Genomic DNA, 20,948 nt, shown 5'->3' with positions numbered 1-20,948 from the left:
ATGAAGCCACACAGGAGCCGGGGTTGCATGCAGCCAGTAAAGTTATGGGTTTGATTCTGGACTGCCACCCTTGAACACTTTACCCTGCATTGCTCCGGGGAGACTGGCCCTTGTAATAATTGACATATGTAAGTCGCTTTGTATAAAAGTGTCAGCCAAATGAATAAATAAATAAATACATGTGAATGAATCTGCATCATATGTATACTGTGCTAAGGTCATGTATACTGTACTACGGAGCTTTCCTACTCCCTCTCACACCCAGTAAATTTAGTTTACACGTTTCATAATGAAGATGTTTATTGTGGAGACAGTGAATCTTTTGGTTCAACAGTGTACAATAGAAATGAGGTCAACTGCTTTTCACAGATATAGTTTGAACATCAATTTTGACATCATTTTGAGCTAGATGGAAAAACAACTAAATACAAACACTACTCCAAATTCACACCTCTTATACTGCAGTGAGTTGTTATAAGACTGCTCAAAATTATGGTACTAAAATGCAAATTAGCATGTTTAATAACTGGCCATGGTCTGCTCCAGCCAGTCGTTGAAGAGGCAAACCTGGAGAAGCAGAAAAAAGCTTATTAGTTTTGTACACATATTTTATACTGTGAACTACTTTTCCCTCTCTATAGGACAGCAGAGAGTTTTGTGGTGTAAGTTCTGTCTGAATCTCACCTTGGCGTAGACACCAGGGTGGTTGCGCTCAGCGCAGCCGTAGCCCCAGGACACGACGCCCTGCAGCTCACCGTTGCACACCACGGGGCCTCCAGAGTCACCCTGAGACGGACAGAATCGTGATGGTCAGACTTCACGGAGTGGGCAACTACAGTAGCCTCCTCAATTCTTTAAATAGTGACCATTTACAGCTGAGGTCATAACCTGGAAATTCTTATGCTTTATACTCAAGACCAAACTTGGCTCCAAATCACTAGCTTCTAGTTACATAATCAATTATTTCCTATTATTTCAATGTGTCAAGAAACAATGCCATTCCTAGGCTAAGATTTAATCTCTTTGGTGCAGAAGTGTACCTGGCAAGAGTCCTTGCCTCCCTCCAGATATCCAGCGCAGAACATGGCGTCGGTGATCATGCCGGGGTAGGAGTTGTCACAGTCGCGGTCAGAAAGGATGGGGATCTCCAGGCACTGAAGCTTGTTACTGTCAGCAGCTAAACGGTTGACATGAAAGAATGAGTGTGTTGAGGAGGATAAAATCTGACTAATAGTTATTTGTCAATATATAGTCAGATAGAATGAACAGTATTGAAGACTAGGCTTAGTTGAGATCAGCTTCATGGTGGCATACTAACTGGAGCTCATGGTGTTGCCCCAGCCGGACACGGTGCACATGGTGCCAGCGGCAGCACAGCTGGTGGGCAGAGCCACGGGCTGCACATACTGGTTCAGGGTGGCGGGCGTGCTCAGCTTGATCAGCATGATGTCGTTGTCGATGTTGTAAGAGCTGTAGTTGGGGTGGCGGATGACGCGGGAGGAGGTGATGAACTGCTCATTTCCCTCAGTGACCCTGATGTTGTGCTCGCCCATACGCACCTCCACACGGCTGAGAGGAGGCAGAGGGAGGGATAGAGAGAGTGAGTGGCCGGCAATAAAATCTAAAAGGTAGTTAAAAGTAGTAAAGATAGTAAATGTAGTAGTGCATTTAGACATGTATTGCATTTTGAATTGTATTTCACAGTACTGTATTTGTTGCTCTTTGCCAGACATGCCATTCCACTTTTTATTGTTCTGTACTGTTTCAAGTAAGTATATAAAGTCAAGTGCAGAAACATACGACTTGTAGCAGTGAGCAGCAGACACAACCCAGTTCTCGTTGACCAGGGAACCACCACAGAAGTGGTAGCCGGAGTTCAGAGACACCTGCCAGGGCTTGGAGTTGGCCTTGCACTCATACCCTCCAACAATCTTATCCTCCTCTGCAACTGCACATAAGGCCAAAACGTCATTTTACAGAGGAACATCATGACAAATACTTGAATGAATATCTAACGGTATCTTTTTAGAGTTTAGCTGGAACACAGCAGGCAAGAGCAGCAGGCCAAGACTTCATGTTACAGAAAAACTTCATAAAATATACATGTAACTGAATGAATATCTAGTGATATGTTTGTGAGTTTAGCTAAAACACACGCAGGCAAGAGCACTGGTTTGGCAGTTGTACTCACAAACAGCTCCGAGGAGCACAAGGAAGACCAGAGACCTCATGATTGCTGATTGATCCTGTTGATGTAGGTCGAACCTAAATCCTCTGGTATTTATACAGAGTTTGCCCTGCAGTCATGTTGCAAAACCTTCCCTATTGGTCAGTAAGTGACCAATCCATTTCTATATTTTTGGCAGAGTCATGGCTTTAAGGTGAGACAGCTGTCCCTTTTCTCACACTACTGGACCTTCATGGAACATGATGTATGGGGACAACATTTCCTCAAAAGTTATTTTAAAGGCACATAGTAACCTTTGTCTACTGTTGTCTGATACCATCTGACCAAATTAAACATTGTATACAGTATATATACTGTAGACGTGTCCATTTTGAGTTGATAATAAAATTGTAGTAAATAGAAAGTATAGAAAGCTGACTGTAAGAGCATACATTCATTCTACTGGACGGAAGTGCCAGATAGCTGAGATACCTTGAAATGCAGAGCTACCAATCTGTTGTGGGGTCATATTCCAACATCAGCAAAGTACAAGTTGTGAAGAATAGACTGCATGGAAATCACATTTGCCTATGCAAGATTTGCATATCATTTTAAATACAATAACTAACTAATTAACTCACACCTGCTAGTGATTACTGACAATAGTCTCTGAGAAATCATTTATATAGCGCTCTGAGACATTTTGCTTTTTCTCTATGGTACATTGTATACTAAACAAATATTTTACTTAGATTAATATATTTTATTTCAATAATAATTCAATAATCATACTACTCAAAGTATCCATCTTTTGCTAAGTATTCACCAGCACTTGTGGTTTTAATTGAAAAGCATAAAGTTAGTTTTGCCAAAAGTATGCCAAGTTCTTATAAAGGCGAAACAGCGAAAAAATTTAACTACCGTATTAAACATAAATATCTATATTTAAGATGTAGAGTTTAAGATGTTTGTGTTAATACTTTTAATGTCTTTGGTTTTAGTCTTCAATGTAGAACAATGTTGAAAACAATCATGGAAGAGTAGATTCCATTGTATGAAGGAGTGTATGAAAATGTGTTCATAGCAGTTAGTAGAATCATTATTTTTCGGCTACTGTTATTTTGTTTTAGTATTCTACCGAGTATCTGGAATGATGACCACCAATAACACTATCAGTAAAAATATTGTCATAAATTGCATTAATTATGTGATTCTAACTGTTGCAAGTAACTCTTGGACTCTTGTACACATTTTCATGAAAATGAAACTTGAATGTAAGGAGCTAAAGATTAAATGATTGAACAGGAGGAACATTAATTACAACTTCAATGAGGTGACGCTTCAAATGGACAGAGTACGGCATACATTGTGAAGTGAACGTGTCAATTTCACCTGCTGCCACATGCGTCGTGGGTTCTTTGTTTATCTCTGAGTTTGAAGGTTGCCCTGTGAAACGCATCATATGTTACATACTGTACCTCGCCATTCTCGCACGCATGCCAGTATGCACTTCTCATTGTATGTCACATAACAGTTCTGGTGGACAGAGCTACATTCTGATTGGTCGACTCCTTTCTGATGGGGCGTGGTGAGTGTGGCAGGTCTGTTAAAAGGCCAGGGGTCCAGGTTAGACCTTCATCAACAGGATCAATCAGCAACCATGAGGTCTCTCGTCTTCCTTGTGCTCCTCGGAGCTGCTTGTGAGTACAATTCCTGCTGAACTGCTGCTCTTGCCTGCTGTGTTCCAGCTAAACTCTAAAAAGATACCGTTAGATATTCATTCAAGTATTTGTCATGATGTTCCTCTGTAAAATGACGTTTTGGCCTTATGTGCAGTTGCAGAGGAGGATAAGATTGTTGGAGGGTATGAGTGCAAGGCCTACTCCAAGCCCTGGCAGGTGTCTCTGAACTCCGGCTACCACTTCTGTGGTGGTTCCCTGGTCAACGAGAACTGGGTTGTGTCTGCTGCTCACTGCTACAAGTCGTACGTTTCTGCACTTGACTTTATATACTTACTTGAAACAGTACAGAACAATAAAAAGTGGAATGGCATGTCTGGCAAAGAGCAACAAATACAGTACTGTGAAATACAATTCAAAATGCAATACATGTCTAAATGCACTACTACATTTACTATCTTTACTACTTTTAACTACCTTTTAGATTTTATTGCCGGTCACTCACTCTCTCTATCCCTCCCTCTGCCTCCTCTCAGCCGTGTGGAGGTGCGTATGGGCGAGCACAACATCAGGGTCACTGAGGGAAATGAGCAGTTCATCACCTCCTCCCGCGTCATCCGCCACCCCAACTACAGCTCTTACAACATCGACAACGACATCATGCTGATCAAGCTGAGCACGCCCGCCACCCTGAACCAGTATGTGCAGCCCGTGGCTCTGCCCACCAGCTGTGCTGCCGCTGGCACCATGTGCACCGTGTCCGGCTGGGGCAACACCATGAGCTCCGGTTAGTATGCCACCATGAAGCTGATCTCAACTAAGCCTAGTCTTCAATACTGTTCATTCTATCTGACTATATATTGACAAATAACTATTAGTCAGATTTTATCCTCTTTAACACACTCATTTTTTCATGTTAACCGTTTAGCTGCTGACAGTAACAAGCTTCAGTGCCTGGAGATCCCCATCCTCTCTGACCGCGACTGTGACAACTCCTACCCCGGCATGATCACCGACGCCATGTTCTGTGCTGGATACCTGGAGGGCGGCAAGGACTCTTGCCAGGTACACTTCTGCACCAAAGAGATTAAATCTTACAAGAGCATTAATTCAGCTATTTAACCATCACCTAATATTTGGAGTCACAGGTGGTCTTGACTGTGCAGTATATTGTATAAAGCTTTCCATCATATGACCACAACTTAAAATGGTCACTATTTGAAGATGCAATTGCCCACTCCATGGATTCTGACCAGCATCTCTCTCTCTCTCTGTGTGTGTGTGTGTGTGTGTGTGTGTGTGTGTGTGTGTGTGTGTGTCCGTCTCAGGGTGACTCTGGAGGCCCCGTGGTGTGCAACGGTGAGCTGCAGGGTGTCGTGTCCTGGGGCTACGGCTGCGCTGAGCGCAACCACCCTGGTGTCTACGCCAAGGTGAGATTCAGACAGAACTTACAGGCACCGCAAAGACCCAAACAACTCTATTCAGTCCTAAAGACAATGAAAAGTAACTCACAGTATAAAATATGTGTACAAAACTAATAAGCTTTTGTCTGCTTCTCCAGGTTTGCCTGTTCAACGACTGGCTGGAGCAGACCATGGCCAGTTATTAAGCTTTTTGCCTTGACCTGGACAACCAGCACACTGACAAATTCATGACTCACTGGAGAGACTCCCAAAAGAACTGCTGTCATTCAGTTTCATTCAGTATGTGTGCAGTCACACCACCACCTTCTGTGACAGAGATGTGTGAAAATAAATGGATGTGAATTAATGCATCTGCAGTTCAGCTGTATTTTTTTTATCATGGATGATGTACAGTATACTGTATCCACATGACCTGTTTAACTTGATTTTATTAAGGCATTAACTTTTTCATTATAAGTTATAGAAGACAAACAGAACAAAATCACACAAACCTTGACCGTCATCTTAACCATCACTAAGGTCAAATGTCAAAACCAAGAAAAACAGTTGCACACTACTTTGAATAATTGAAATAATTAATATAATATTAAAATATTACAGTGAGAATGCTAACCAAAAGAGATGGTTTTTACATTGCTTTTAAAGTTCAAAATAGAGTCACAATTCCTGATGTGATGGGGAAGTGAACTAGATGTACCGCATAGGCTACGAAAGAGGGCGCAGCCATGGCCTACCGGTTAAGGCTTCGGGCTTGTAACCGAAGGGTTGCTGGTTCGTTCTCCGACCAGTAGGAGAAATGTGGGCAGGGGAAGTGGTTGAGCACTGTTCTCCCATTCCCGCATCCACAGCTGAAGTTCCCTTGAGCAAGGCACCTAACCCCTCACTGCTCCCCGAGCGCCGCGGTTGTTGCAGGCAGCTCACTGCGCCGGGATTAGTGTGTGCTTCACCTCACTGTGTGTTCACTGTGTGCTGAGTGTGTTTCACTAATTCACGGATTGAGATAAATGCAGAGACCAAATTTCCCTCACAGGATCAAAAGAGTATACTATACTTATATACGTATCACTAGGTGGCAGTATATCTCCAAAAACAGAACCACTGCCAGGGTACTTGGCATGCAACTCTGACTGTAATAATTGTTCATCTGGACCTGTTGGTGTTCTGGATGAGATGTGTTTGTGCCTTTTGGTGCCACTACTACCTGAAACTGAGACTTTACAGCTGTGTGCACAGGAAATCAAACCAGTGTGACCAGACTAAACTGGAATGTTCAGACATGACATGTGTTGGCAACACCCCCCCCCCCCCCCTACCAATGATCAATCATAACCACATGTTGGCTTACCACATGTATTCCCGGAAACCACCACAGTCCCTGCAGCAAGAGCTGTTAATCAAGCTCGGGTACATATTAACAGACCATTCTACCTCATTCTGCCTCAGCTATATTCCCACCAGAGAATTTAACTCCCCAAACCATTGGACAGTTCAACAATTAATCATCTATACATTCTGTATATCAAGATTCACAACTACATTCATTACAATAAAACAAACGGTTCCATCGCATTACATTACAGAAAGACACTTGACCTCTGCTCATCTAATCAAATGATCATATACATTTATTGCATGTTGTATAATTGCTCAAATGCTATGATTTGCCATGTGTTATCATGAAACAGAAGTGTATATCCTCTGCATGGTGTAAGGTGTACTTTATAAATGAGTCATGAATGATTATAAGTAATGAGCAGTTCCATTTCCATCCATTTTCCTTCCATTGGAAAAGAGAGCCATTATGGAGTGTCCACTATGTTCCCCCTAAATGACTGTGTTCCAAAGCACGGACAGATTATGAGCAACTGTGGTGTCAGTCAACGACAAAACAGTTATACACAGTTGACTAAAATTGCGTTACCATCGAAAATATAGCCTGGAAAAAGCAACACTTATCCCAATAAACAAGCAGATGCTGCGTACATCTCGTGACAGTACATCTTCAGCTATGCTTCTGTAGCATGACTTTACAATGTGAAGATGTGATTATAATTTATATTCAGAATCAGAATTTACTATTAAAAGATTTTTAGTCATATAACTGCTTAAATCTTAGCCTAGAAATCTAGACGCACCCTAGCGGCGGCAAATTAATTTGCTCAGCCTGTACATCTATATATATATATACATCTCAATGATATAGGATGGCCCCGCCAGGCTACTTAAATCTAGCTTGCTCTAAAACAAATAAAAATGTGCAAATGTGTTTTCTTATCCATCATTGTCAATTTGCAAATGATGTTAAATAACTACATGAACCCCGTATCCAAGCTTGTCTGTGAGGTCGGGAATGGCCATGGGTGGAAGTGGTCCAGCGGCAGGGCGTACATTAGTGAAGCCGATTTGCACACCTCCATCCCAGGCTCGAAGGCTGCGCTCCACCCGGAACTGGACCTTCTCCCTGGGCTTCACTGGGCGACTGCTGAACACCAGGCCATCCCTGAAGGTCTCCAAGTCTCTCGAGGCCTTACAGGGTGGAAGGTCAGAGGACCCCGGCAGGTAAGTCCACAGACATGGGGGTCATTGGCCCATGCTGCTTGATGAGAAAAATCAATAATTTGAAAGAAAATCAAAAGAGAGTTGAGAGATGAGCATGAAACTCTGTTGCAACTGATCAAAGGGAAACAACAGTATCTTAGCAGGAAATAAAGGGTCTTACAACTGATTCATTTTGTCTGTATGTTATGTCATCAGGTGTGTATCTCTTCCCCTCCTTATCAAAGCTGTTGTTGAGTAGAACCTGGAGATAGTCTGGTCTTTCCTTATATTCTTCTCTGCTCAGAAACACGGTGTTGAGAGGTGTTTGTGTTGTCTGAACAGTTCCCTGTTGCAGTTCCCTTGCAACGTTTTGTCAACATGTCCATATGTCCGATCACATTGGCTAAAAGGGGTTACATGAAATCATCTATGAACTCTGACCCTGTGTACTCTCTCTTCACATGTTTACATTTTAAATTAAACTTGAATTGGAATTTCATCATCTAAATACTGTTAATGTACATCAGTTTAAAACACAAAGAATTATTCTGTGTTCCCATCAAACTGTGTTATTTTACAATACTATTATTTGAGAAATCCACAGATTAGCTGCCATTCCCCATTTCTACTTCCCTGTCACATTCTTACACATTCCTTGCATAGGGCCGGTGCTTCAACATAGCAATGCTGTGTGATTGTCAACTGCACATGAACTATATTGCAACTCATTGAACACTTTGTGAGATTGCAAATCATTGCAACTACTTTGTGAGATTGCAACTCAGATCGATCACAAAACACTCCTACAAACTTAGACATTTAAACTAGTGTGACAGGCAATGGATATGTGTGGTTGAGTCTAAGACAATGAATTACCTATAGACAGAGCTATGCTCTATTGGATGATAGCACCAGACTTAGCGAAACGCTACAAAGCATGGGGGCTATGTAACCATTACATCACCTGTGGAAATCAACTGCAGAGCTGGTTTGAGTCACGAGATTGACTGCAGTTTAAATGGTGCTGGGTGGCTCACTCTGTCATCTGAGCAGCCACACATGGATAGAATGAGTCTGTTCCCAAATCTGGACATGAAACTGAATATGAGTATTATACAGTAAAGGCTTTTTCAGTGATGTGACTGAATCTGGTCAAGCACTAAATCTTCACGTTAACATTTGATCCTGATTGCATTGAAAATACTGTAAGTAGGATCTAACCACAAAAAGCAGACAGACATTTTTTTTCCTTTTTCATCTTTCTTTTGGGTGTGTTGCTCCAAAGATAATTCAATGCAATATGTGGAGTGATAACTAGCAAAAAGTCTTGAGTGCCTCATTGAATAGCTCATGTCCAATCAGAAATTAGTAAATGGTCTGGATCTGTTGTATAAATTGTCGATATCATAGCATAGGCTACCCATTGCATTATTAACATTTTGATGACCACAAGACTTCCGAGAAAGCTCTTGCCAGTAGCATGACCTGTAAATATTTACTTCCCATAAGCCAGTGATAAGATAAGATTTATTACTTCCGCCGCATATGTTATGTTTTAAGTAGGCCTATGTTTTTTTTTTTTTAGAAAAACTGTTGCCCTCAGGATGGTTCAACGATGTCAACGAGATACAGTAGGGCATTCTTCTTGTCAGTCCGTATTCTTCATGTTCCATTCTAGTTGCTGATTATTCAGAAACAGACCAGAACAGTAGCAGAGTGGTAATCGGGAGAATCGGTGACCTTTAAAAGGATTTCGCTGTTTGTGTTCTTGGCTGAGCCCTCTAGCAGCCTGGACGGTGCAATCACAGCCCCTCACTCTCACTCCCCATGGCCCTTTTGATTGTCATAACGTGATCACGTTAATTTTGAGAGCACTGAGAGGCTGTTTAGTAGTGTTTACATTTCCTGGTCATTTGTATCCCACCTGTCATATGCGCCCCTCACTTTTACTCGGTTGATTCCACCTAAAATCTCACAGGCACACCTTTTCTAATTTCTGGCTACGCCACTGCTCCAACCTGCATCTTAAAGTTTTTTTTTTTTTTTATTAGGTAGTTGCCTGCTTGTTTTGACTAGTTTTACCAGTCACCTTGCTATTTTGCTAGTGCTAGTCACCTTGCTATAGTTGTATCAGGTAGCTTAGTTGACTTTACATTCTCCTATGTGGGCACATTCAGCCATTTGGAACAGAAGAACACACCAGGCCTGTTTAGTAAGTAGGATTTGATGGCCGCATTCCTACACATATAAAATGCAATTCAATGTGGAAGTAATCCAAGTATTCAGAATACATTACTCAGATTGAGTAATGCAACGGAATACGTTAGAAATTACAATTTTGTGCATGTAATCCGTATTCTGTAACGGAATATGCTTTGAAAGTATCCTTCCCAACACTGCTCATTGGTTGGCCTATTTAAGTGTGAAAGAGAGAATGGGATGGGGTTGTGTGCGGGATGGCAGAGCAGACTGTGTCAGCTGGCTATGTTTATCACTTAAAACCCTTTTGAATCACTAACAAGTCTTCTGTACACACAGATCCCTTACATGAGGTGGGGTTTGCAAAGAACCTGTCCTTCTTATAAGGTTATCTGATACAGGGAGTATAGGATGATGTGCTGAAGTTATTTTAGTACAAAAATAAAACTATAAAAGTAAAAGCAAAATTCTAATTCTATGAATTGAGATTTTTAAAAACTAAAAAGGTAAGTTAAGCAAAGCAAGTTATTTCATCTTTATTAAATAAAAATTGATTAAGGTGCATGTCAATATTTGACTAAGCAGATCTTACTGCAGTGGCAAAGATGGTTCTGGGAAATCAAGTGGCACATGTGCTATATCTGCTGGAGATATTTTATGTTTCATTTTGACATCTTATAATCTAAATCTCCTTTAAACATCCCACAAATAATTTGAAAGTCACGCCACAACCCTATGTGACAGAGATAATGTGAGCAAACTAAATGGTAAAGAATTATTTTTGCAGTTCAGCTGTGTCTTTATATAATTGCATATCCACATTTTAAAGGGGTGCTATTATGCTTTTTCGTTTTTTCCTTGTCCTATTGTGGATTACATAGCTGTTTGTGTATGTAAATGGTTGGCAAAGATGCAAAAGCAAAAGTAACCACTAGAGGGGAGGGGTGGTAAATGAATACGGCAAAGACAGACATTGCTGCACTGCCTAGAAACACCTCGATGTGGGTGCGTTAGATACAGTACCATAGATTCCCATTTGACCTATCTCTGTGATGTCTGTTTTTTATTTTTCTAAATGACTTTGTCTTCCGTACCTATACCACCGCATCTTAATTTAAGCTCTAAAATAGATCCTATGTAGGAAAGATTTGGTCAGTTCCTATGTCAGGAACGTTTTCATGTTATCACTAGGTGGCAGAATATCTCCAAAAGCATAACCACTACCAGGATACTTGGCATGCAACTCTGACTGTAATAATTGTTAATCTGGACCTGTTGGTGTTTTGGACGTGTTTGTGCCTTTTGGTGCCACTACTGCCTGAAACTGAGACTTTACAGCTTTATGCACACAGGAATTCAAACCAGTGTGACCAGACTAAACTGGAATGCCCCCCCCCCCCCCCTTACCAATGAACAATCATAACCACATGTTACAAGTCAAGTCGTAATTTATAAATAACATTTCCATACATAGATTTACAAATATACAAATACCAAATGAAATATTTACATAAAATACAATACTTTATCGTGTAAACAGTTCACAGATTAGACCGATCAACATTTTATTCTGCAATTGTTATTAAAACTTCAGTCAAGTTACCTTGATCAACTTTTGATCAACTATTGGACATATCATCCTAGTATTCCTGATATTTATACGATGTTTATACGAAATGTTTATACGAAATAAAAAACATTATGGTGTAAACCCAGGCTACAATTCACATTGATCAATATGGGAAAAGTCTGCCAGAATAGAATAATTATGAAAGTAGACTGTACAAAATGTTCAGAGTGCAATAACATATTACTGCTTGAGGTAGAGTGTATGCAGCATCTTCCAAATGTGCCTGGACTGAAACCAGTCAATGTCCTTATGGGTCTATGTGTACCACGGCAGCTCCACATCCAGCTCTTGGACAATTCTAGATAATCTGCCGACACAGTGGACACGTGCCGAACTCCTCAAACACCCTGTTAGCACAGGGGAGGCACAGGCAGCGATGTCCACACTGGGGGGCCAGACGAGCTTCACGGTCCAGACACACCGCACACAAGTCCTGCTTGCTGCACCCTGCGTGACAGAAGAGCAGCGTTAGACCAATGCCTGACTCACGGCTCACGCACTGTAAAACAATACAAGTTCATGCCTCTTTTCATTATGCCTACATGATCTCAGAGGGTCTTTCTGCTGAATGATTTGATACCAACCTGTCCTCTGAGAGTTGTTATTGTTACTTTGATCTTCTTGATGCTGTTTCAGCTTCCTTTCAGCGATGGTTTTCTTTAATTCAGGTGGAGTATCTTCATAGCCACATTCAAATGTGCTACGAGGAATAGGGCAGGAGGATGTCTTAATAAATCGATTCAACCTTCGTACAGAACCTGGACAATAGAGACAAAACCACGATAATCAGACCAATTTCAGTTCAATAACAATAAGACTCACTGCTTTCAGTAGGTCTATAAGGAAGAAATGGCATCAATATACAGGTTCATCAACTCACCGAGTAAAAGCACCGTAGTTGACTGGCCGTAGACATCAATAATAGCCCAGAGAGGCCGAGAGAGGTCCAAATCAGTCTGATTACAGAATGTTTCAGCGGGTGTCTTGTAACACAACAGTCCAGTTGAATCCATCCAGAAGGAGACCATGGTACCAGGTGGGCAGTCCCGTTGTGGCACTGGCAAAGCCCAGTACCCGGGCTTGTCTGTGAGGTCGGGACAGGCCAGAGGAGGAAGTGGTCCGTCGGTGGTCGGGCATACGTTGGTGAAGCTGACCCGCACACAGCCCTCCCAGGCTAGAAGACTGCGCTCCACCCGGAACTGGACCTTCTCCCTGGGCTGCACTGGGCGACTGCTGAACACCAGGCCGTCCCTGAAGGTCTCCAAGTCTCTCGAGGCCCTGCAGTTGCCTTGGCTGAGGGTGATCTTCTTACCCACGGCCCCAGGGTGGAAGGTCAGAGGACCCAGGCAGGTGAGTCCACAGACATGGGGGTCCTTGGTCCTTTCTGGTCATTGAGAAAAATTAAATAATAAAACAACAGAAAGGAGATAAGAGATGACAATGCCCAAAGCTCTCTTACCACTGAGACCCAAATCAAACAACAGTATTTTGGCAACAAAAAGAGGTAAAGTCCTACTAACCAACTAAATGGTTTAGTTTGGATTGTATGTAATGTCATCAGGTGTGTCCTGACCTTATCTTAACCCTTTGCTGTGTAGGAACTGGAGATCATTTTTCCTTTGATACTATTCTGCTCTAGCTCTGTGGTGAGAGGAGCCTGTGTTGTCTAAACAGTTCCCTGTTCTCTGCTCCCTATCCCAAACACTATTTTGTTGTCGCTATCAAGCTTCCAATCACATTGGCCAAAACATGTTATATGTAATCATAAGGTGATCATGTAACCTTTACAATCTAAGAACTCTGATTTCTTTATAATGCTCCCTCCTAAAAGAAAAATCACAATTAAATTTGAGATCAAGTTTAAATTAAACTGCACTTGGTTACAAAAGAGGCCATACAAGAGAGTGTGTCTTCATGCATGGCTCATTGCATTAGTCATTTATCCAGTCACTATTAAGCTGCCGCATCTGGTTACTGGCCTTGGGCCAGAGTAAACTTCCATGATACTACAGTTATTGCCTCAACAGAGCCATGCTGTGCAACTGTGGGCTGTCAACAGTCTATGTAGTATAACCCTGCTTTTTATAGCCCTAATACACAATGTTAGATCCACAGTAAGTATCTGCATCTGTATCTGCAGAGAGTTAGGTTGGGTACTTTTCCAAACTAGAGCCTCCATTACTGCTCCAGTAGCTTCAGAATTGTCAGTTGAATTGAAAGAAACAAGTTTAGCCAATTAGAAACACAAATTCTTACCATTTACGTTGTTGGTCATGTTCTCTTCTTCATTAAATACTATGAAATATTTGTAGTCGCCTGAGATCTAATCAAACAAAAAGACTTTGTGTCCGTTGAGTTGTTTCTGTTTGAATGAATCCTTATACCCACAGAAACGCACGTGCCCAGTGATTTGTAAACATTACTCATCATGGGAGAGGGGGCAGAAAGGAAATGGGAGGGATGGTTGAGAGAGGAGGAGGAGACTAGTCGTTGTTGGAAAAATACCTAGTTGTGCATGTGCGCATGCGTCTGACTCTTTCTGTTTGCCCATGTGGACATGTGTGTTGATAAACTTACAAAGGGATGCAGGCTGATTTCTTTTAAACCATGTCCTTTCATGTCATGTCATGTAATTTCACTCCACATCTCCACGTTCCTGTAGAATAAGATAATATATGATAACATGAAAATCCCTATCTTCATGAAATACATAAAGCATATAGAGAAGAGAAAAGAAAATATAATACTCCTATCTTCACTAGAAATCATGACACAATCTTCACTAACTCTAATACCTACATGCAGAGCTATACTTGACCAAAGTGAAAACCTAGATAACCATAGCCAGACAACAAACATACAATTGTGTTTGGGTGTAACACATAACTTTATTACCTACAGACAGAGTTATACTCTATTGGATGATTGCACCCAAATATGCCACAAAGCATGGCGGGTATGTAAGTGTGTCACCGCCTGTGGAGATCAACTGCAGAGCTGGTTTGAGTCACGAGATTGACTGCAGTTTAAATGGTGCTGGGTGGCTCACTCTGTCATCTGAGCAGCCACACATGGACAGAATGAGTCTGTTCCCAAATCTGGACATGAACCGACTTTCATACAATAGAGCTTTAGTGACGGGACTGAATCTGGTCAAGCATTAGTGAATCGACATGATCATCTATCAATGCAGCATATGATAATCTATCAATGCATGCAATAACATTTGAGACATTTGTTTAATTGTTTCCTTAGATGCAATGAGCAATGCCCGCAGTGAAAATAACTCTACCTATATATTTGTGCATTTATAAGATCTTGCATGGAACATCTCACCAAAAAAAAAAAACTTTTTGTGGTTCAAACTTGAAATGTAAAGATGAAGATGAGTTAAATTGTGCAAGTCGTTCACATTACTAATCCATATTTTATTCTGTCAATATATCATCATAGCACATAATTGGAATTTCATTATGAATTGTGCTCTTTGGTGGCTTATAGAAGAAAATCTGACTTCTGAGAAATCATTCAACTTGGTGGAGAGGTTTGGCCTAAATAAAGAACTTTGGACCAGATCTGAATCACCGGACAGGTCAACAAATTCAGTTTCACTTTTGGTAATATTGCGAGACTTTATATGGCAGGTGGCTGTATTCTGTAAGTGCTCTTAGTTGTTGAGCCAAGACAAACAAAAATGACCTTGAATCCAGGTTTGAGGGAGCAGGCTCCAAGGGACAACCAGAGGCCATGTGTTTTTTTTTATTTTATTTTTTTGGGGGGGGGGTATTGGAAGTGCCATCACTATGGTTGGGCATGCACTCTGACTGCCGTGCCTTTGAGCCTGGCTCTTTTGTGTTGCAGTCAAGGTGCATGTGTGGTACCCTACAGACTGGGACCGAGGACGACAGAATTAGTGAATCGACATGATAAGTATTGTTTGTGCTGGAGGCAGGAACAAATGTACACAACGTAGTTGTGCAGTTAGGGCAGCCGTGGCCTACTGGTTAGGGCTTTGGGCTTGGAACCGAAGGGTTTCTGGTTCAGTCCCCGACCCAGTAGGAAAAATGTGGGCGGGGGAACTGGTTGAGCAATGCTCTCCCATGCCTGCATCCACAGCTGAAGTGCCTTTGAGCAAGGCACCTAACCCCTCACTGCTCCCTGAGTGCTACTGTAGCTCACTGCTCTGGGTTAGTCTGTGCTTCACCTCACTGCTCCCTGAGTGCTACTGTAGCTCACTGCTCTGGGTTAGTCTGTGCTTCACCTCACTGCTCCCTGAGTGCTACTGTAGCTCACTGCTCTGGGTTAGTCTGTGCTTCACCTCACTGTGTGTTCACTGTGTGCTCTGTGTGTCTCACTAATTCATGGATGGGATAAATGCAGACACCAAATCCCTTGTACACAAGTATACTGTACTTGGCCTATAAACCTGATTTACATTTAATCTATCAATGAAGCACATGATAATCTATCAATGCATATGATAACATTTGAGACATTTGCACCAAAACAGGTGAATACAAGTGTTTCTGTTTCACTTTGACTTGTTGTTGAATAAGTGTTTTAAAAACTTTGTAAATCATGGCCTTGAACTTGATTGTCATTTTTCATGTGGCTATTTTTTATGCTGGTCCATTGGGATGTAGATCTTGTAATTATTGTTTTTTGTGCCATCAGGCCGTACTTCACCCTGCATAGTGAGCGGCTCTACACATGACATCTCCTGTTGGCTTACCACATGTATTCCCGGAAACCACCACAGTCCCTGCAGCAAGAGCTGTTAATCAAGCTCGGGTACATATTAACAGACCATTCTACCTCATTCTGCCTCAGCTATATTCCCACCAGAGAATTTAACTCCCCAAACCATTGGACAGTTCAACAATTAATCATCTATACATTCTGTATATCAGGATTCACAACTACATTCATTACAATAAAACAAACGGTTCCATCGCATTACATTACAGAAAGACACTTGACCTCTGCTCATCTAATCAATTGATCATATACATTTATTGCATGTTGTATAATTGCTCAAATGCCATGATTTGCCATGCGTTATCATGAAACAGAAGTGTATATCCTCTGCATGGTGTAAGGTGTACTTTATAAATGAGTCATGAATGATTATAAGTAATGAGCAGTTTAGCCCTTCCATTGGAAAAGAGAGCCATTATGGAGAGTCCACTATGTTCCCCCTAAATGACAGTGTTCCAAAGCACGGACAGATTACGAGCAACTGTGGTGTCAGTCAACGACAAAACAGTTATACACAGTTGACTAAAATTGTGTTACCATCGAAAACATAGCCTGGAAAAAGCAACACTTATCCCAATAAACAAGCAGATGCTGCGTACATCTCGTGACAGTACATCTTCAGCTATGCTTCTGTAGCATGACTTTACAATGTGAAGATGTGATTATAATTTATAATCAGAATCATAATTTACTATTAAAAGATTTTTAGTCATATAACTGCTTAAATCTAGCTTGCTCTAAAACAAATAAAAATGTGCAAATGTGTTTTCTTATCCATCATTGTCAATTTGCAAATGATGGTAAATAACTACATGAACCCCGTATCCAAGCTTGTCTGTGAGGTCGGGAATGGCCATGGGTGGAAGTGGTCCAGCGGCAGGGCGTACATTAGTGAAGCCGATTCGCACACCTCCATCCCAGGCTCGAAGGCTGCGCTCCACCCGGAACTGGACCTTCTCCCTGGGCTTCACTGGGCGACTGCTGAACACCAGGCCGTCCCTGAAGGTCTCCAAGTCTCTCGAGGCCTTACAGGGTGGAAGGTCAGAGGACCCCGGCAGGTAAGTCCACAGACATGGGGGTCATTGGCTCATGCTGCTTGATGAGAAAAATCAATAATTTGAAAGAAAATCAAAAGAGAGTTGAGAGATGAGCATGAAACTCTGTTGCAACTGATTAAAGGAAACAACAGTATCTTAGCAGCAAATAAAGGGTCTTACAACTGATTCGTTTTGTCTGTATGTTATGTCATCAGGTGTGTATCTCTTCCCCTCCTTATCAAAGCTGTTGTTGAGTAGAACCTGGAGATAGTCTGGTCTTTCCTTATATTCTTCTCTGCTCAGAAACACGGTGTTGAGAGGTGTTTGTGTTGTCTGAACAGTTCCCTGTTGCAGTTCCCTTGCAACGTTTTGTCAACATGTCCATATGTCCGATCACATTGGCTAAAAGGGGTTACATGAAATCATCTATGAACTCTGACCCTGTGTACTCTCTCCTCACATGTTTACATTTGAAATTAAACTTGAATTGGAATTTCATCATCTAAATACTGTTAATGTACATCAGTTTAAAACACAAAGAATTATTCTGTGTTCCCATCAAACTGTGTTATTTTACAATACTATTATTTGAGAAATCCACAGATTAGCTGCCATTCCCCATTTCTACTTCCCTGTCACATTCTTACACATTCCTTGCATAGGGCCGGTGCTTCAACATAGCAATGCTGTGTGATTGTCAACTGCACATGAACTATATTGCAACTCATTGAACACTTTGTGAGATTGCAAATCATTGCAACTACTTTGTGAGATTGCAACTCAGATCACAAAACACTCCTACAAACTTAGACATTTAAACTAGTGTGACAGGCAATGGATATGTGTGGTTGAGTCTAAGACAATGAATTACCTATAGACAGAGCTATGCTCTATTGGATGATAGCACCAGACTTAGCGAAACGCTACAAAGCATGGGGGCTATGTAACCATTACATCACCTGTGGAAATCAACTGCAGAGCTGGTTTGAGTCACGAGATTGACTGCAGTTTAAATGGTGCTGGGTGGCTCACTCTGTCATCTGAGCAGCCACACATGGATAGAATGAGTCTGTTCCCAAATCTGGACATGAAACTGAATATGAGTATTATACAGTAAAGGCTTTTTCAGTGATGTGACTGAATCTGGTCAAGCACTAAATCTTCACGTTAACATTTGATCCTGATTGCATTGAAAATACTGTAAGTAGGATCTAACCACAAAAAGCAGACAGACATTTTTTTTCCTTTTTCATCTTTCTTTTGGGTGTGTTGCTCCAAAGATAATTCAATGCAATATGTGGAGTGATAACTAGCAAAAAGTCTTGAGTGCCTCATTGAATAGCTCATGTCCAATCAGAAATTAGTAAATGGTCTGGATCTGTTGTATAAATTGTCGATATCATAGCATAGGCTACCCATTGCATTATTAACATTTTGATGACCACAAGACTTCCGAGAAAGCTCTTGCCAGTAGCATGACCTGTAAATATTTACTTCCCATAAGCCAGTGATAAGATAAGATTTATTACTTCCGCCGCATAGGTTATGTTTTAAGTAGGCCTATGTTTTTTTTTTTTAGAAAAACTGTTGCCCTCAGGATGGTTCAACGATGTCAACGAGATACAGTAGGGCATTCTTCTTGTCAGTCCGTATTCTCCATGTTCCATTCTAGTTGCTGATTATTCAGAAACAGACCAGAACAGTAGCAGAGTGGTAATCGGGAGAATCGGTGACCTTTAAAAGGATTTCGCTGTTTGTGTTCTTGGCTGAGCCCTCTAGCAGCCTGGACGGTGCAATCACAGCCCCTCACTCTCACTCCCCATGGCCCTTTTGATTGTCATAACGTGATCACGTTAATTTTGAGAGCACTGAGAGGCTGTTTAGTAGTGTTTACATTTCCTGGTCATTTGTATCCCACCTGTCATATGCGCCCCTCACTTTTACTGGGTTGATTCCACCTAAAATCTCACAGGCACACCTTTTCTAATTTCTGGCTACGCCACTGCTCCAACCTGCATCTTAAAGTTTTTTTTTTTTTTATTAGGTAGTTGCCTGCTTGTTTTGACTAGTTTTACCAGTCACCTTGCTATTTTGCTAGTGCTAGTCACCTTGCTATAGTTGTATCAGGTAGCTTAGTTGACTAAGCTCCTATGTGGGCACATTCAGCCATTTGGAACAGAAGAACACACCAGGCCTGTTTAGTAAGTAGGATTTGATGGCCGCATTCCTACACATATAAAATGCAATTCAATGTGGAAGTAATCCAAGTATTCAGAATACATTACTCAGATTGAGTAATGCAACGGAATACGTTAGAAATTACAATTTTGTGCATGTAATCCGTATTCTGTAACGGAATATGCTTTGAAAGTATCCTTCCCAACACTGCTCATTGGTTGGCCTATTTAAGTGTGAAAGAGAGAATGGGATGGGGTTGTGTGCGGGATGGCAGAGCAGACTGTGTCAGCTGGCTATGTTTATCACTTAAAACCCTTTTGAATCACTAACAAGTCTTCTGTACACACAGATCCCTTACATGAGGTGGGGTTTGCAAAGAACCTGTCCTTCTTATAAGGTTATCTGATACAGGGAGTATAGGATGATGTGCTGAAGTTATTTTAGTACAAAAATAAAACTATAAAAGTAAAAGCAAAACTCTAATTCTATGAATTGAGATTTTTAAAAACTAAAAAGGTAAGTTAAGCAAAGCAAGTTATTTCATCTTTATTAAATAAAAATTGATTAAGGTGCATGTCAATATTTGACTAAGCAGATCTTACTGCAGTGGCAAAGATGGTTCTGGGAAATCAAGTGGCACATGTGCTATATCTGCTGGAGATATTTTATGTTTCATTTTGACATCTTATAATCTAAATCTCCTTTAAACATCCCACAAATAATTTGAAAGTCACGCCACAACCCTATGTGACAGAGATAATGTGAGCAAACTAAATGGTAAAGAATTATTTTTGCAGTTCAGCTGTGTCTTTATATAATTGCATATCCACATTTTAAAGGGGTGCTATTATGCTTTTTCGTTTTTTCCTTGTCCTATTGTGGATTACATAGCTGTTTGTGTATGTAAATGGTTGGCAAAGATGCAAAAGCAAAAGTAACCACTAGAGGGGAGGGGTGGTAAATGAATACGGCAAAGACAGACATTGCTGCACTGCCTAGAAACACCTCGATGTGGGTGCGTTAGATACAGTACCATAGATTCCCATTTGACCTATCTCTGTGATGTCTGTTTTTTATTTTTCTAAATGACTTTGTCTTCCGTACCTATACCACCGCATCTTAATTTAAGCTCTAAAATAGATCGATCCTATGTAGGAAAGATTTGGTCAGTTCCTATGTCAGGAACGTTTTCATGTTATCACTAGGTGGCAGAATATCTCCAAAAGCATAACCACTACCAGGATACTTGGCATGCAACTCTGACTGTAATAATTGTTAATCTGGACCTGTTGGTGTTTTGGACGTGTTTGTGCCTTTTGGTGCCACTACTGCCTGAAA

The 20,948-nt window shown here is 41.2% G+C and overlaps 3 protein-coding genes across 5 annotated transcripts; 1 reads left to right on the top strand and 2 right to left on the bottom strand.

Moving 5' to 3' along the window:
* Positions 1-519: 519 nt before the first annotated feature.
* LOC143118791 (trypsin-1-like) lies at positions 520-2,252 on the bottom strand. Of its 2 annotated transcripts, none has more exons than XM_076279897.1 (6): positions 2,192-2,252; positions 1,801-1,948; positions 1,319-1,569; positions 1,041-1,177; positions 685-786; positions 520-567 (listed from the first exon to the last, which is right to left on the bottom strand). In XM_076279897.1, the coding sequence occupies exons 1-6, from the start codon at positions 2,229-2,231 to the stop codon at positions 520-522; spliced, it is 726 nt and encodes a 241-aa protein (XP_076136012.1). In that variant the 5' UTR covers positions 2,232-2,252. The 2 variants fall into 2 exon arrangements, with proteins under 2 accessions (XP_076136012.1, XP_076136010.1); XM_076279895.1 differs by having other exon boundaries at positions 1,041-1,167; positions 1,315-1,569; positions 2,192-2,231.
* Positions 2,253-3,806: 1,554 nt separating this feature from the next.
* LOC143118792 (trypsin-1) lies at positions 3,807-5,455 on the top strand. 2 transcript variants are annotated; one of them, XM_076279899.1, is made up of 6 exons: positions 3,807-3,867; positions 4,004-4,151; positions 4,383-4,633; positions 4,775-4,911; positions 5,175-5,276; positions 5,408-5,455. In XM_076279899.1, the coding sequence occupies exons 1-6, from the start codon at positions 3,828-3,830 to the stop codon at positions 5,453-5,455; spliced, it is 726 nt and encodes a 241-aa protein (XP_076136014.1). In that variant the 5' UTR covers positions 3,807-3,827. The 2 variants fall into 2 exon arrangements, with proteins under 2 accessions (XP_076136014.1, XP_076136013.1); XM_076279898.1 differs by having other exon boundaries at positions 3,828-3,867; positions 4,383-4,637; positions 4,785-4,911.
* A 5,982-nt stretch (positions 5,456-11,437) lies between these two features.
* LOC143118790 (E3 ubiquitin-protein ligase NEURL3-like) lies at positions 11,438-13,981 on the bottom strand. The gene is made up of 4 exons (XM_076279894.1): positions 13,894-13,981; positions 12,518-13,021; positions 12,222-12,395; positions 11,438-12,084 (listed from the first exon to the last, which is right to left on the bottom strand). Exons 1-4 carry the CDS (start codon positions 13,910-13,912, stop codon positions 11,936-11,938), a joined length of 846 nt encoding a protein of 281 aa, XP_076136009.1. The 5' UTR covers positions 13,913-13,981; the 3' UTR covers positions 11,438-11,935.
* Between the last annotated feature and the right edge of the window lie 6,967 nt (positions 13,982-20,948).

This window comes from Alosa pseudoharengus, unplaced genomic scaffold (assembly GCF_046254945.1).
Source record: "Alosa pseudoharengus isolate Yale_2024_CS ecotype anadromous, Long Island Sound unplaced genomic scaffold, YU_APseudo_1.1 YU_APseudo_1.1_scf_12, whole genome shotgun sequence".
Lineage (NCBI taxonomy): Eukaryota > Metazoa > Chordata > Actinopteri > Clupeiformes > Clupeidae > Alosa > Alosa pseudoharengus.
Note: the sequence above shows the minus strand (reverse complement) of the source record. Positions and strands in the feature narration are given on the sequence as shown.